Raw genomic sequence first — 16,875 nt, 5'->3', positions numbered from 1 at the left:
ACGTCATAACCGATGATAGATTCCAAATGTATAGCTTATAGTATTATCCCTCTTCCTTAAATAATTTTTTCTTTCGACCTCGCTAAATTACGGAAGGTATCAGACAGTACTTCCTGAAGTTCTATCAATTGGTACTGTTCCACATCTCCAATTATTGGCGTACGGTATTCGTAGGCGTACATCTGCAATTCTACACAACGATACATGTCTTTCTGTAGGCTCCTTCGTGGGTATTTGAACCAAGTGGAAAGCTGTTGGTATCAACTTTTTTGATCTGACTGGTGCTGCTCCGTCCACCATGTTATGTTTACTCGATTTCTTTTGGCTCTTCTTCTTCGTTCTCACAGGTGTAGCGAGAGCTCAACTGGCTGGTAAGGGGGATCTTATGTCAAAATTCCTAGTCAATTGGTCCCGAACTTTCTGACATATGCGGTCCATTAAAAACCTTTGTAAGATTTTTGGATATTTAGGTTAATAAAAACAAGACAAAGTCCAAAAATACGCAAATGTATGTGTTCGTATGTATGCCTTGCATGCACTCGTATATCCATCAGATATCCTTCTACACCACATCAAATCGCATACGATAAGTCCATAAATATAAATATGTAAACAACAAACAACAAAAACATTTTCAGTTAGCGCCAGCGATGCTCTCCAGCAGATGCCATCTACAACTGGCCGCTTACTCTTGCTTTTATTGCTGCTTGCTCTGCCCGAATAAAACGATCTTTCAGATACAATGCCGTCGACAAGCCAAACAAGTTATTCCATGCACAGTATGTACAGATGTATATACACTTATGTATTTACATACATACATATGTACTATGGATATATGTATGTGCCTGTGGTTTCCAGTCTTCTTGTACTCATGCTCGCAAATGGACATTATAAGTGTGTACCCTGAGTATATATATGTATGTATGTATGTGCATAGGTACATACCGACAATAAGTAGTAGATACTGGAACAACAATATGCACACTTTGCAAAGCGTGTTGAGTAGCGTAGAGTGGAGCGCCGGCTATGCTGATGATGGCGCTAGGTTGCTGAGTAGAACAGGTTCGTTTGCTTTGCCGCACTGCCCATTTTCATTTGGATCGGATCGCATCGAATCGACTCTACTGCCATCAGTCCGCCATCAGTCCGCCACCACTCTCAGTTATTTCTGGAACTTCGCGCAATGCACTTCAATGCTACGGTTTGTGGTGGCGCCGTCAATTGATATATACAAGTACATTTTTGCTTTTGCTTACAACAAATGCGCAAGTAATAAGGAAAATATCGATATACATAAAAAAAAATTGGAAAATAATAACACAAAAATAGTAATAATAACAACAAAAACACGCCTTGTAGCACAAAATCGCGTTGTGGTGGAGTAAGTGCTTCTGGGAGTTCAAAATCTAACCGCCGTTATGCGTAAATTGCGGTTTTTTGTGTTTTAAAAAGTACGAAAGTAATAATTTGTTGTTTAAACTGAGTTAATGTTATGTTATGAAAAAAAATAAAAAATTTTGTGTGAAAATAATTTGAAGAAAATTGAGAAAATGTCATATTTGAAAATGGAAATGCGCAAAAATGTGATTTTCGATTTCAAAATAATTGAATTCATAATTTTACAAACATATACTTATATTGTATAAGTATACACAGTTATAGGTATATATCTATGTACACACATACTTATGTATAATTATATGAATGCGGTTACCACTGAGGCAGCACAAAAGCGCCGCTTTATATTCACTTGATCCGACCCAATGTCCGAGTCTAAATGCGTTTTTTGTTTCTTCGTTGTTGTTGTAAAATGCGTTGGTGGCCCTTTCATATGTATATATGAACTTGTTGGAAGCGTTTATAAGGAATACATATGTGCCTATCTTTCTTTGCTGCGTTCCTATACATATCCCCTACCGTCCCGCACTTAATGCTGAGATTATCCGTTTTATTGTTGCAGTTGATTCGCATTTTCTTGAGCAGCTTAATATACATATATATGTGATCGAGTAATGCGAAGTACATTTTATTGTTTGAGCCTATAGATATACAAATTTACATACCACTACTTGTTAATATGTACTTCCATACGAGGACAGTTTGATAAATTGGATAAATTTGGAATTTTTTAACAAATGTTTTGTTTCACGGACGCATTTTAGCTTTTCAAACTTCAACGATTTTGAGTAATCATTGTCTTTTACAAAGTGTAGTATTGTGTAGTAAAAAATCCATTTTTGCCATTTTTAAGGTAATTTCATGATACTCACATAGAAACAGTCGATTTTCACAAGCTTCTCCTGAGGCGAATTATCCACTAGCGAAATCATTCGCCATAGACAGGAACAGGTAGTAATCACTTTGGTTCCGGTTCGGACTTTGAGGTGAATGCATAAGAATATCCCAAGCAGGCACCCAGAGCTTCTGGCGAGTCAATATAGACATGCGTTGGCTCTTGTTGTCCTGATATCACTCAATTACTCTTTTGTCTCTCCTATTGTCCGATTGCTTCCTTCAACCGATCCAACTGCTGACAGTAATGGTTCGAGTTAAGAGTTTGGCCGTAGGGCAGCAGCTCAGAGCAAATAATTCCCTGCCGAACCCACCAATCAAATAGCAGAACCTTCCTATCCGTCAATCCTGGCTTGGCTACCGTTTGCGCCGGCTCACCACGATTCGATCACGACCGTTATTTTAAAGTTGTCGTTAGTGACCAACTTTTCATCACCAGCAACCATCCGCTTCAGAAATGGGTAAATTTTGTTGCCATTCGCAGATGGAAATGCAGTTCATGAGGTTAATTTTCATTAGTTCGTTCGGCGTGCGTACCTATATACTCTTTTTGCATCCAGCCTTATTTAAATGGTTCCAAGCAGTTTCGTGTGAAATTTTTGGGTCCTGTTTCGTCTAAACCTCATCATAATACTTACGGAAAGAGTCTAGTCAAAGGTTTTATTTAACACCAAGGAGTTATGGTGTCACGTTGTCGAAGGGAGCAAAGATAATTTTATCGCAAGTAGCTCATAAAATATCTCTTGCAGGATATTTCGGTATGCTTCTTAAGCGAAAGCTGATTGTCTTGTATGATGCCTTACTTTTCTCCAAATATGGCCGTATATCGAAGTGAGACTTATAAATTTGGTCGTGACAAATTCTATATCTTCACATACTTATCGAACTGCCCTCGTTCACATACACACGTAGCTCTGGAATGGTTAATGGCACTCGCTAACTGCGTGTATCACAATAGATTACATACATATATATGTATGTACACACAATTAAACAAAAATAAAGCAAAACTTATGTTTATCAATTAATTGACAAGTAAATGAGAAGAAATTAGAAAGATAACAAGTAAGGAAGGGCTAAGTTCGGATGTAACCAAACTTTTTATACTCTCGCAAAGTCAAATGGTATACTCGTTTGTGATTTCTTTGTGGATTGACTGATATACTCGGTAGAAGGTCAACTATAGGCACTGGGGTCCACATATTTAGTACTTAGGGGCTTGAACAGTTTTCGTTTGACTTAGACCATTTTTGGTCACAAGGTGGCATACTTTAAACTATTATTCACGCAAAGTTTTACCCCGATATAATCATTGTTGCTTGATATGCATAGTGGAAAGTGAAAGAATCAGATGGAATTTAAAATGGTGTTATATGGGAAATAGGCGCACTATAACATAGAAATATGAAAAGAACGTTATGCACCGAATTTGGTTGAAATTAGTTAAGCAGATCTCAAGATATGGGTTTTCACGCCCACTGCCTAATTTTGAACGCGATTCCTATAAAGTCATCTCATACCATCCCAGAGATAAAATTTAATGTCTCTGGCGTGTTTAGTGCTTGATTTATCGCGCTTTTAGTATTTTTTAACAGTACCGAATATGGGGAGTGGGCGGAGTTGCCACCCGATTTAAATTATTTTCACACTGTAGGTAGAGGCTCTAAAAAGATTTGCTTCCAGTGAATCTTGTTATTATGGCATTAGCGTTTACTTTAGGAGATATGCACATTAAACCCATTAGGGCGGGACCACGCCCACTTTGAAAAAATATTTCAAATAACAGTCTTGTATCTTATTGCGGAGCTTAGTTATGGCAATTTATTTGTTTTTGATTAATGGGGTTTTGTGGGCGAGGCAGTGGTCAGATTACGCCCATCTGCAATGCCAACAGTCTCACGGTACCAAGAAACATGTCTACCAAGTTACATTCAGATATATAAATTTTTACTCAAGTTAGAGCTTGCACTGACGGACGGATAGACAGTCACCCGGATTTCAACTCGTCTCTTCATCCTGATCATTTATATATATCTAACTCGATTAGTTTTAGGTGAAACAAACAACCGTTAGGTGAACAAAACTATTATACTCTGTAGCAACAAGTTGCGAGGGTATAAAAAGAAGTAAGGATGATTTTCGCCTAAATATGTGCATACATCTTTATATTTGTAAACATAAATATTCACATGTACATCTACAGTTCAAATCTAAGCATTTTAATGCAAGTTTTATTTAGTCGGTTGCAGTTTTGGCGCCATAATTTGTGTGCGATCATCTCTGTTAAAAAGTTTTGAGTGTTGTTGGAAAAATTAAGTTAATACAAGTAAGGATGAACTAAGTACCCGTGTAACCGAACATTTTATACTATTGGAACTTGCAACGGCCAAAGCCGACTAAATACCTTCATGTGTTGGCAAAATTAAAATGTACAGAAAGGGTTCACGTCATTGTTCGACGAAATCATGAATGGATTAGAAACAAATTTGGTATCATATTAACTTAATTTCATGGTCATAGACTCACATAGACTTAGTTATATTACTATATTTTACTTCCTGGCCGCGAAGATTATTTAGGTATAATATAAACTCGACCGAAGGCGAGCGGTATGAGGTTAAGGCCCAGACCAATTCATTTATATTGAGCGCCAAACCATTGGTTAAAATCGGTGGAGAAGGTCTTAAGATTTGGACTTTCATCTAAATGTGGGCGGTGTGATGCTTATCGTCCAAATTTAACACCAACTCCTATAAAGCCTTCCCGTACCCTCTCGGGTGTAAAATTGTGTGTATCTGAAGCATTTAGTTATTGATTTATCGCGCTATTAGTATTTTTTAACAAAACCGTTATATGGGAAGAGGATCCGATTTCATCCATTTTCACACTGTGTTAAAGAATTTGTCCTGAGCGAATTTGGTTATTGTAGTTTAAACGGTTTAGGAGATATGTACATTAAGTCACCTTAAATATTGGTGGCTTAGTTATGAATATATATTAAATTATTTTAACATAATCTCGCATATTATACATTACTGTACTTACCTTGCAAAAATTCCATATATTGCTTAAAAAAGTCGTTTGTGAGTTGATTGTGGCACTTTCATTATTATATTTATTTACTATTTTATTTTTCTATACTCTCGCAACCTGTTGCTACAGAGTATAATAGTTTTTTCACCTAAAGGTTGTTTGTATCACCTAAAACTAATCGAGTTAGATATAGGGTTATGTATATATAAATGATCAGGATGAAGAGGCGAGTTGAAATCCGGGTGACTGTCTGTCCGTCCGTCCGTGCAAGCTGTAACTTGAGTAAAAATTGAGATATCTTTATGAAACTTTGTAGACATGATTCTTGGTACCGTGAGACCGTTGGTATTGCAGATGGGCGTAATCTGACCACTGCCACGCCCACAAAACGCCATTAATCAAAAACAAATAAATTGCCATAACTAAGCTCCGCAATAAGATACAAGACTGTTATTTGGTACACAGGATCACATTAGGGAGAAGCATATGCAGTTAAAAGCTTTTTTAAAAAGTGGGCGTCTCCCGCCTCTAATGGGTTTAATGTGCATATCTCCTAAACCGCTAACGCTAACAAAACAAAATTCACTGGAAGCAAAGTTTTTTAGAACCTCTACCCGCAGTGTGAAAATCGTTGAAATCAGGTGGCAACTCCGCCCACTCCCCATATAACGATACTGTTAAAAACTACTAAAAGCGCGATAAATCAAGCACTAAACACGCCAGAGACATTAAATTTTATCTCTGGGATGGTATGAGATGACTTTATAGGAACCGCGTTCAAAATTAGACAGTGGGCGTGGTACAGCCCACTTTTAGGTAAAAACCCATATCTTGAGATCTGCGGTTAAGCAGATTTCTATGTTATAGTGCGAAAATGGGCGAAATCGGACTACAACAGCGCCTACTTCCCATATAACACCATTTTAAATTCCATCTGGTCCTTTCACTTTCCACTATCCATATCAAGCAACAATGTTTATATCGGGGTTAAACTTTGCGTGAATAATACGTTTAAAGTATGCCACCTTGTGACCAAAAATGGTCTAAATCGAACGAAAACTGTTCAAGCCCCTAAGTACTAAATATGTGGACCCCAGTGCCTATAGTTGACCTTCTACCGAGTATATCAGTCAATCCACAAAGAAATCACAAACGAGTATACCATTTGACTTTGCGAGAGTATAAAATGTTGGGTTACATCCGAACTTAGCCCTTCCTTACTTGTTATTATATTGGTTTGATTCAAAATACGAACATTTTTTATGGCATGGTATCCAAAAATTGCTAGAATAAATTCTAAATTGCCAGAATGAAATTGAATAATTGTTTTTTTACTTTCCCATTCAAAATTAGTATTTCATTTTCAAAAAAAAAAAACGCTCATTTCATGCCTCCTGTATGGCATGAAGTTGCAGACAAGCTTTATCAACTTATTTTGTGAATTAACTGTTTACCGTTTTACAATTTACTATTTTATAATAGCAGCAAAACGAAAATATTATCAAAATATCTGTTTTAAATATATATGCAGGATAGCTTCCTCCTAAAAATTAGATATTCTGTACTTTATGAAAAACATTGCAAACACGTTTTACTAAGTCCGCCACTGCCATTAGTTTAATTTATTTTTTAGTATCACTTCTGCATTTAAACTTACTGTAACCTCCGCTTAAGCATTTGATCACACAACCTTAAACAAACAATTAACAAACGCTCAACGAAGTTAAAATAAAAATCAAAATTTATTCGTTTACTGCAAACAAATAAATACTTTTCTTAAATATGTTTATTACAAAGCCGACAAATGTAATAAATGTGAACACAAATCAGCTGTTCAACCTACTGTCCAACTAAGAAACACAACAGTGCTGCCCAACAATTCTAACAGCAGTTAAAAGCAATGAGAAAACAACTGTTTGGAGTCAATTTAAATTTGAACTAAATTTTAAATTAAATAAATTAAATTTGTATATTTTTTAATGATTTAAGATTCTGCATACAAATTTATTTGCGAAATTTGCACGATACGCAGTAAAGTGTTGTTATGCACGCGTATATGCCGAGTCTATGACACGCGCTACATGCGCTATTTATGTTTTTAATATTTGAGTATGTAAACAATGTACATATGTAGATATAAATTTCCATGGCAAAACAGCGTGTACCTATAAATTTCAACCGACTCAACAACGATAATCCATTTTTATTACTTTCAATCTCACGCTTCCCCCAATTGTTGCCATCCTCCGGTGTTATTGCTTGTAAACAATCAGTGCTTGTATATACGTACATACATATATGTTTGTTATTTCACCTGCGAATCTTCGGCGAATTCGAAGTGGAAATAATACGTATGAAAATAAGTATGTAATTCTTTCGTACTATAACAAATGTGCAATAAATTCGCAATAAAAATGATATTCTAAGTGTAGACAAAAATTATACAAAACTCAAATATTATTTTAAGTAAAAAATATGAAAAACTTCACATGGAAATTGCGCGCTAAAAATTGTGAAATTTTTATGAGAAATATGTGATTATATGTATGGTGATAAATTAAAAAAAAAAATTACAAAAAGTAATCATGTTTATTTATAAAATTTTTTGCAGAAAATGTTAACAACTTTGAAAAAAAGATATTAAAATATTAGAGTTAAAACATAAATGAAAGTACACACATATGACATGTATGTATGTACATACCATATTTAAGTACGTAAAAGTGTGCACACGACTGCAATAAATCAAATCGAATCCTCCAAACAAATGCCATAAAACTGTTGATTTTAGTTTTTTGTGCAAAAAAGGAAGTGAAACTTGCAAAAGATCAACGAAACACTTTGCCATACATAAATATATACATACATATAAGCGCAGGTCGGCACCCACCGATTCGCACAATACACAATGCCATCAGACATATCATTGCGTCAGCGTCTGAGTTGTGCCACCACGACCACCACCACCCGCGGCCGCAATGCCACTTGCTTACATCCATTCGAAGTGCTACATCAGCTGTGTTGCTCATTATTTCTGATGCCCTTATTGTTATTACTCCTGTTAAGTCAGCTAAGTCTAGATATAGACAACAGATTGCTGAGTAGGCATGGCGGTCTACACATGCTGGTAGGAGCTAGTCAATCGGGTATTTACATAGATAACGGTGTTGATCAGACGATAATGCATCGCGCCTTAGACGAAGATGATAAAATGAATGTGTCTTATGAGATTTTAGAGTTTTTGGGTTTATCGGAGCGGCCAAGACGAAAGCATGGACATTTATCGCTGAGGTAAGTTGGAGAAGCAAGCATTACTAATTTACAATTAGATAAGGTTAAAAAATGTTAACTGTATTTAGGAATTGTGGGATTGTTTAGTTTTAAATTGGATATGGAATATGACTGGCAAGGAAATGAAACATTGCAGACAGTATTTTTTAAGGTTTACCATTAGTTCAAAGTAAAGAACGATCACAAACATGATATGATTTTCAAGCAAGTATTTGTTTGGTCCTCGATTACAATTAATCCAATTCGATAAATTAAATTATGTGTATTTATGTCAATCAGTGGCAGAGATAGAGTGCGTTGAAAATTTAATTTTTTCTTTTACGCAATCAATTCGCAGAAAACTGTTTTTATTTTTTTGGAAAATTATCACCTTTACATACTCCCTGTACTTTATTGCTGAGCTCTGTGCCATTGCACAGCAAAAGGTCTTGGTTGCCATATCATTTGAATAATTAAATTTACCCGGACTGACAAAAAACAACTACATTTTCACATATTTAATCAAAATACTTTAGTATCGCCTCAAAATAGGCTCCTGAACCATTACAAGCATGTCAAAGTTTAATTCAATTCTTCATTTACTTGCTACAAGCTTCAGCTAGGACTGCCTTCAGTAAATTTTGGTTTTTCGGTTTCGGCAAATTTTCGTATCGCCATTCGTTAGATTGTTGGACAGTTTCGACGTCATATTCATATATGTGAAGTTAGGGTCCGCAAATACGTTGCCAAGCACCGTTTTTGTGTAGTCTCCTCGGCGTTGTTTTTGCAAAAGATTCACGACTTTTGGTTAGAGTCTAGCATTGACATTCATACCCAAAATATTAACATCGATGGATCTCTAGTGCCAACACGTCGATTTTCAAGGCAAACTGTTCGCGTCATAAACAGACAGCTGCCAAACGTACATTAATTGACATAAGGAAATCAAACTTCACACGAACAAAACCAAAAATACCAATATCAATTTGGGAAAAGATTTTTATCGATTCGGTCTGCGCGCGCAGTTTAAATGAACCAGTCTGAGTCAAATTTGATCAATTGTGTAGAATGAAGTGCAATGTGGTCTTACTTGCATAAAATATTCAGTTTCTGAAATTTTTAAATGAGGTCGGGAAGAGTAAGCGTTGGGGTGTGATTAAATTTTTAAGGGTTAAAAACGGCTTAGCTAAAAAAAAGTTATAAGGCAAAGTTGTAGGTAATGAAAAGATCTACAACTGTTGAATTGACACTTTTTACGCATAACCTCAAAATGTATGTGATAAATTTTCAAATATCCAAGTTTTTGGGTTTTTGTTTTTTACCTTCTTATGTCCCAAGCTAACTATATTTTTTTATTTAAAATAATAACTGCGAAACCTTATTTCGACTTAAAATCGAAAAAACCTTAATTTTTATTCAAAAACTCTCACGTGAAAATATCAGTTTTTTTTAAATGTCATGTGGCTTTTTAATGGCATAAAAATATATACATTACTAAATTTTCGCTGAAAATACAAAAAAAGACCTCACCAACGCTTCAAAGCTGCCTTTTTATTTCATCTATATATTATTTCGTAGGACCAGCTGTTTAGATATTCATAACTTTTATCGCTAATACTTTTTTAAAATGTCTTTATTTATTTAATAAAATAAATTTTGCTTCTGATATGGATAAATATTTTTAATACTAAAAATTATTGTTTTTACTTGCTTTTTTGTGCACAAAAAACTAGTTTGTTCTAATAACATTACGAATTCGCATCACAATTCGGGTATTCAAGCGGTTATATTCACCGTTTACAACGATTTTATGTTTTCTGTTTTGAGTTTCTCAGTTCATAACTCAATTATTACTTATGTATCATGTGTATGTATGTGTGTGTGTTTATGGCTTTGTGTGTTTGTACATTCATATAGGTAACAGACTTGCTGACTACATTGCCGGCTTGCCTTACCTTAAATATGCAAATATTTAAATATTTTCATATTCACTTATTTGTTTAAATCATTTATTTCCACTTTGTTCAATTTTACACTTCTCCTCCACAAGTCATTCGCATTTCATACCCGGCACAAAACTAGTTACTAGTCGTAATACTCGTATTACGAATACAACAATGTGGGTATTCACGAAATGCGGTAATTTACACGCAATAGTTATAAAACAACAAATTCACCAGTACATGAATATAGGGACTTGACATTTTATTGGAAGACAGTTAAGCAAAACTAAATCTCAGAAAGTACTTTAATAATTGGTGATTCATTTTGAAAAATTTTAGATTCCCTTGATTCTGAAGCCGATCTCTACAAGGGCTTCAAATAAAAAGTTGTCTGCCGGTGAGGAAGATTTTTCTACTTACAATTGTTAATTATAAAATTATAACTAAAAAAATATTATTGTAATATATGAATACAGAAAATTAGTCAAAATTGGGATTTTTGAAAAACTGAAAGCTTAGATTTTTGTAAAAAACAATAACCAAAAATGTTAGCTAGCTGTTTCGAAGAAATTTTTCTCACTTAATCGGAAAACAGCGTTTCAAATACAATGCGTTTAAGGTTTTTGGAGCCGGTTACACTAAGTTAAAACATTATTATACGCTCATATCCCCGAACCTATTTGTGAATCAACTTCAAATTTTCGGTTAATATTTTCAAATATATGTGCATTCATTTGCAAAAAAAATTCGAAATTCACAAGTGTATTTTAATAAGCATACCAACTTGTTGTTGGAGACTACGTTGAAAGTAAAGGACTAAATTATATGACCCACAAGCCGTAGACGATTTCGAAATGACTGTTCACTTTAAAGCATATTTCGGACAGTCATGGCCGACTTCCGACATCCCAATTATTTCCATGAGGCTATGTCCTTCTTTCAGAGACTGATTTACATAGTAAAACAAGTATTTTATTTTTGGAAAAACGGATAAATTCCAAAGGACCATCTGTTTTGCAAATATGCACGATGTGAGATTCGAGGAGTCTACATCAATCTTCTATAAACGCACAAAAATCGACAACCTCGACTGAAGTACCTACTTCGGTGGAATTAGATAAGAAATCATTTGACCATGGTATGATTATATAGAGCAAGTACCTGAGTTGTCCGATAAACGCTTCTAAGCAGTGACAACAGAGACGGATTTATTTCTGGTCAAGTTATAGAACCTTCATTCCCAAAACTATTTAGCAAATATTTTATATTGCGAAAATATGAATTAAAATTATATAGGGAGCTTTATTTTCAAACAGCGCTCTCCTTTCATCCATTTTTAAGATATATTTCAACTTCTCCATCTCGAAATTAATTTCAGCCAGCGATTTGTAGCTATAGATCCAATACATAGAAAACAACTCAAAGTGAAGAAAATGTGCATTTTCTTAAGCAAGACCACTCCCAATACTGGAAAGATTGATTTTTAAGGTTGTGTGCCCGGGATGACCGCTACCAAATTTTTTTAGCAGCCCATTGCAAGCTTTTACATATGTATCTATATTTGGGCTCCATTTTGTCTATGAAGTAAATACTTCACGTTACTCTTCCCAAGTGGAATTAATTGTACTCGTGTGCGAGTATTTGATTTCAAATTACACTTGCGAAATTGTGTTGAATAAGTGTGAAATATTTCAAAGTCTCAAGTAACCCACGAAGTAAAAAAAAAAAAAAATAAAGCATTTTTATTTGCCATATGTAAGCACATACATACACATGTCACAGAATGAAAAAACAATGTAAGTGATCTAATTTTTGAAGTTTGATGCAAACGTTTTTTGACTGCAATGCATTTCGATTGATTTCATTTAAAGTATGTATGTATGTACATATAAATAGTGCCCCAAGAAGGAAAGCAGATATGGAATATATATAATGTTTGATATTAGTCTGGCAATATTTTATATTGTAAATTCTTAAGTCAGTTTATTTACACTTTCATTGAATCGAAGCTAACAGAAAGAGTGTGTGAACAGGTTTTTTCGCTATAAGATTTTGGGCAAAATAGAGTTTCAAGTTTATTTAATTATGAGAAAGGTAATAAAAATATGCTATATGCTATAGTAGCCCGATCTGAACAATTTGTTCGGAAGTTATAGCGTTATCTTGAACAATAATCAATGCCGAATTGCGTGAAGATATCTTGTCATATAAAAAAATGTCCGATACAAGAAGTTGATTTTGATTGTTCCGTTTGTATGCAGATCTATCTTATAGTCATTCGATATCGGTGGTACCGACAAACAAGCAGCTTCAGAGGTGAGAAAGGAACGTGTGGAAAAATTCAGATCGAGATCACAAAAGCTAAGGGACATGTTCGGGTATACACAGACGGACATATTTGTGATACAAACTTCGCTAAGTTAGTTATGCGATACATTTTGTTCCCTGTGACATCTCCGGCGCGCGAAACTCTAGTAGCTTGTACTGCCTCAAAAGGAAGCTGCTAACATTATAGGCTTATAAGGAGGGGTTCAGTTTGGGGAAAATATGAATAATTGGTTATTTGTTTTATAAACAACTCTATCTCAGTTAACAGGTGCTTAATTCGAATGGTATCTTAAATCTTACTGATTTACCGTTTTGCTACAATGCAACCGAACCGAATGGTTTCCTTCAATCAGCATAATTTCACTGGAGCATCTTACGTTGGAAGGTTTAGGATCTTTATAGCAAATAGAACTTATCAAATAATTGCATATATACGTGTAGTGTTATATGAACGAACTGGGTACGTAAATCTTTAAAGGGCAGTCTTGTAAAAAGATTAAGACACTTTACGGGCGATTGGGAATTATGAGTTTAACGTAATATTACATGATACAAAATATTCACTACTTAATCATTTTAACCTCTTAAGCCAGTGGGACTGTGTAATTCCTCCCTTTAACTGACTTTAGCTGCGATTAGAGAGTTATATGCATCATTAATACAATTTATTACATCTAAAACTAAAAACTAAAATTTGTATATATTCGTAATTTCAGAAAATCGGCGCCACAATTTCTGCTCGATGTTTATCATCGTTTAACCGAAGAGGAGAATAGCGAAGCGCCATCTCGTGCTAAGCGTGATCTTGAAGAACAAGAGAATTTCATAACCGATTTGGACAAGCAAGCAATCGATCAGAGTGATATTATAATGACGTTTCTTAATAAAAGTAAGGAAAAGTCAATTACAAGTGTAAAGAAAAACAATATTTATAGGTTTTGTCCGTAAGATGACCGTTATGTACCGCCTTTTAAAAGTGTTCTGATTTTCACAACGACTAGTACGACTCGTATTCTACTTTTGCCTTCTGCTGTCACTTAATCTGTCCCACAAGTATTTCAGAATGTGCGACTGCAGCAGGTAAAATTTTTATTGTGCTTTTCTTGTTCAAAGAAGACAGTCGAAGTTGCTGCTCTTTATCTTCACAGTTCGTCACACAAATTCCAGGAACTATCTGTGAATGTGTGCATGAGAATTGTGTAAGGAAAATACGGGCATTTTTTCTGTTTCTCTATTATAATTTACAATTTACTGGTTAGAGATATTGGTGGCCACAGACGGTTGCTCGAAACACTTTATTCAAGTGTGTATAGTATAGTATATATGCCCACTTTTTACATATTTGTATCTGAGTGGCCAATAAGTGCGCGCATTTATGAAGACCGCACTCTGGCTACCTGCCGACAACGACATACGAGAGTAGTTTAATAAGTCCCTGATTTTTAAAAGCAAATAGATTAGTAGAAAAATGTGTCTTCCTTAATATATGTAGATTAATTTTGCATGATGCAGCAACCTTCAGTGATGACCACTTCATTTCAACCAAATTATTAACTTCTGAGAAATTCTTTCAAGTTTTGAAGTAGTCTGACTATGCACCAATCAGGTGAAACATATTAGAATGTGGAAGTGATTTCGCTATTGTACCGCTCAAATAGTGTACCTTTATATCGGCATAGTTTTGTCGAAATCAGGTCTTAGTCTGCCAACTTTTAAATAATGTCGTTGACAGCTCATGCATTTCAAATTTAAGTTCGCCCTAATTTCGACAGAAGAATGAATTGAATTTTTTCGCCTATTTGAAGTGTTTATTGGAGGATATATAAAACCATTACAGACGGACTTTACCAGCCGCAATGGAGTGGTGGTAAGAGATACGGCTAAATCGACTAAGCTCGTCAGACTGATCATTTTGATATATACTTTATATGATCCCCGACGTTTCCTCTTGGCTGTTACAAACTTCGTGGTAAACTTAGTAAACGCTGTTCAGTGTTTAAATAAGATGAGAAGATCGGCTTTGCATCTTTAACCCGATATAATTGCTTTTTCTGACAAAGAACCGACAGTAGCTCGTGCCGTTTAGAGTCTAAAGTGGAATAATAGTGGGGAGTTTCCATCGTAACTCTCAAACTTAATCTCCTATTCGATATTGGTTTGCGAACATTAGTTAATTTTTTAATTAATGAATAGATTTCAAATTAATGTGGTAATTGTAAAAGGTTATTGACTTTACGAACTACCCTCGTAGTTGATGCCGTTGCTCTGTAGTATCGTCTGTTCACATCATTTTATGTTTATCTTTATATATATGGTACTATAATGAAATTTTTGAAATTTTAACTCACCTTTATTTTTTGTGTTGTTTATATTCCATTTTGTCCATTATATAGACCACCATGTCGACGAAGTGCGTCACGAGCATGGTCGACGCCTTTGGTTTGACGTGTCCGATGTCCCAAATGATAATTACTTAATGATGGCCGAGTTGCGTATATATCAGAACCCCGCACAAGGGAAATGGTTGACCAGCGGTAGAGAGTTCACCATCACCGTCTATTCAATTGTCAATATGGAGGGACAACGTGAATTGGAAGTGCTCTCCTCGGTAAATACAACTTCCGACTATCAGGGTTGGTTGGAATTAAATGTGACACAAGGTCTGGATATATGGTTGCATGATCATAAAAGCAATAAGGGACTCTATATAGGAGCGCATGCGGTGAATAAGCCGGAACGTGAGGTGAAACTGGACGACATTGGTTTGGTGCATCCGAAGGGCGATGATGAGTATCAGCCTTTCATGATTGGTTTCTTCCGTGGACCCGAGGTCGGTGTGAGGCATTTATGCAATTTATGAAGTACTAAATTAATTGCTTTTATTTTATGGATCTCTACAGCTGATTAAGTCCACCAATCACCACAGCCGCAAGAAGCGAAACACACCACATGTGCGTCGTCGTAAGAAGTCCGAAATGATCAATCCCTTCCTTGATGGTACCGTGGAAAATATGCGCAGTTGTCAAATACAGACGCTTTACATTGATTTCAAGGACTTGGGTTGGAATGTAAATATATATTTAACACTATTTATCTTAGAAATTTTATTAACTCATCATTTTACAGGATTGGATCATTGCCCCGGAGGGTTATGGCGCCTTCTACTGCAGCGGGGAATGCAATTTCCCTCTAAATGCTCACATGAATGCCACCAATCATGCCATTGTCCAGACTTTGGTACATTTGTTGGAACCGAAAAAGGTGCCGAAACCTTGCTGTGCGCCAACACGTTTAGGTGCTTTACCCGTCCTATATCATTTGAACGAAGAGAATGTTAATTTAAAGAAATATAAAAATATGATTGTGAAAAGCTGTGGATGTCATTAGTTAAGAAACATATAAGAAAAAAGTATACAACAAACAAACGAGATTAATAAAATTACATTATATACGGTATACATTTTAATATATTTATTTATTAAGTACGTATATTCAAAACATTTTGACATTAGTCGGGAACTAAGAGCGTACACTGGTCCTGCATAATTGTAGTTTGGTTTCTAGTATATGTATTGCTCTTTCTCGATGCAAAGTAATCAGATATTGCACGGTGTTATATAATAGGTTTGTATGTCAGGAATTTAACTCTCCATAGAATTTATTTTCAAGAAGATAGTCCCAAGAAAGTTCTAATGGTACTACATCAGAAGCCTTCCATCTAGTAAAGATATATACTCGTTTCGAAGGCTTAGCCGAATTGTAAATCACCAAATGAACCATTAAACCTATAGTCTCTATAAAAAATTCTAAAATCGGCTGATATTTGTTAAAATAGCTTCATTAATATATTGCCTCTATTTAACCTTCGAGGCTTGACTGGATTCTTGAAGGATTCAAAATAGTTCCGCCTATATGTGAAGTGTGCAGGTTTTTTGTTAGAATTGTGGTTATGACCATTTACGTTTCATCATTCATCATCAAACGTGTTTTCACAAAAGCATTGTAC

General features: G+C 35.1%; 1 protein-coding gene across 4 annotated transcripts; it reads left to right on the top strand.

Annotated features, from left to right (window-relative positions):
* The first annotated feature begins 1,132 nt into the window (after positions 1 to 1,132).
* On the top strand, positions 1,133 to 16,325 carry gbb (glass bottom boat). Of its 4 annotated transcripts, none has more exons than XM_036371596.2 (6): positions 1,133 to 1,384; positions 7,940 to 8,619; positions 13,586 to 13,758; positions 15,263 to 15,699; positions 15,770 to 15,937; positions 15,996 to 16,325. In XM_036371596.2, exons 2-6 carry the CDS (start codon positions 8,237 to 8,239, stop codon positions 16,254 to 16,256), a joined length of 1,422 nt encoding a protein of 473 aa, XP_036227489.2. In that variant the 5' UTR covers positions 1,133 to 1,384; positions 7,940 to 8,236; the 3' UTR covers positions 16,257 to 16,325. The 4 variants fall into 4 exon arrangements, with proteins under 4 accessions (XP_036227489.2, XP_036227488.2, XP_069966283.1 ...); XM_036371595.2 differs by having other exon boundaries at positions 1,133 to 1,454; XM_070110182.1 differs by having other exon boundaries at positions 1,133 to 1,462.
* Positions 16,326 to 16,875: the final 550 nt, after the last annotated feature.

The sequence above is a fragment of the Bactrocera oleae genome, chromosome 5 (assembly GCF_042242935.1).
Source record: "Bactrocera oleae isolate idBacOlea1 chromosome 5, idBacOlea1, whole genome shotgun sequence".
Taxonomy (NCBI): Eukaryota; Metazoa; Arthropoda; class Insecta; order Diptera; family Tephritidae; genus Bactrocera; species Bactrocera oleae.
Note: the sequence above shows the minus strand (reverse complement) of the source record. Positions and strands in the feature narration are given on the sequence as shown.

Bases quoted from the DNA above. Each gene is read 5' to 3' on its own strand.
- gbb (XM_036371596.2), top strand. From the start codon at position 8,237: ATGCCATCAGACATATCATTGCGTCAGCGTCTGAGTTGTGCCACCACG. The intron at 8,620-13,585 runs GTAAGTTGGAGA...TCGTAATTTCAG, and splicing joins CATGGACATTTATCGCTGAG to AAAATCGGCGCCACAATTTC. The intron at 13,759-15,262 runs GTAAGGAAAAGT...TCCATTATATAG, and splicing joins AATGACGTTTCTTAATAAAA to ACCACCATGTCGACGAAGTG.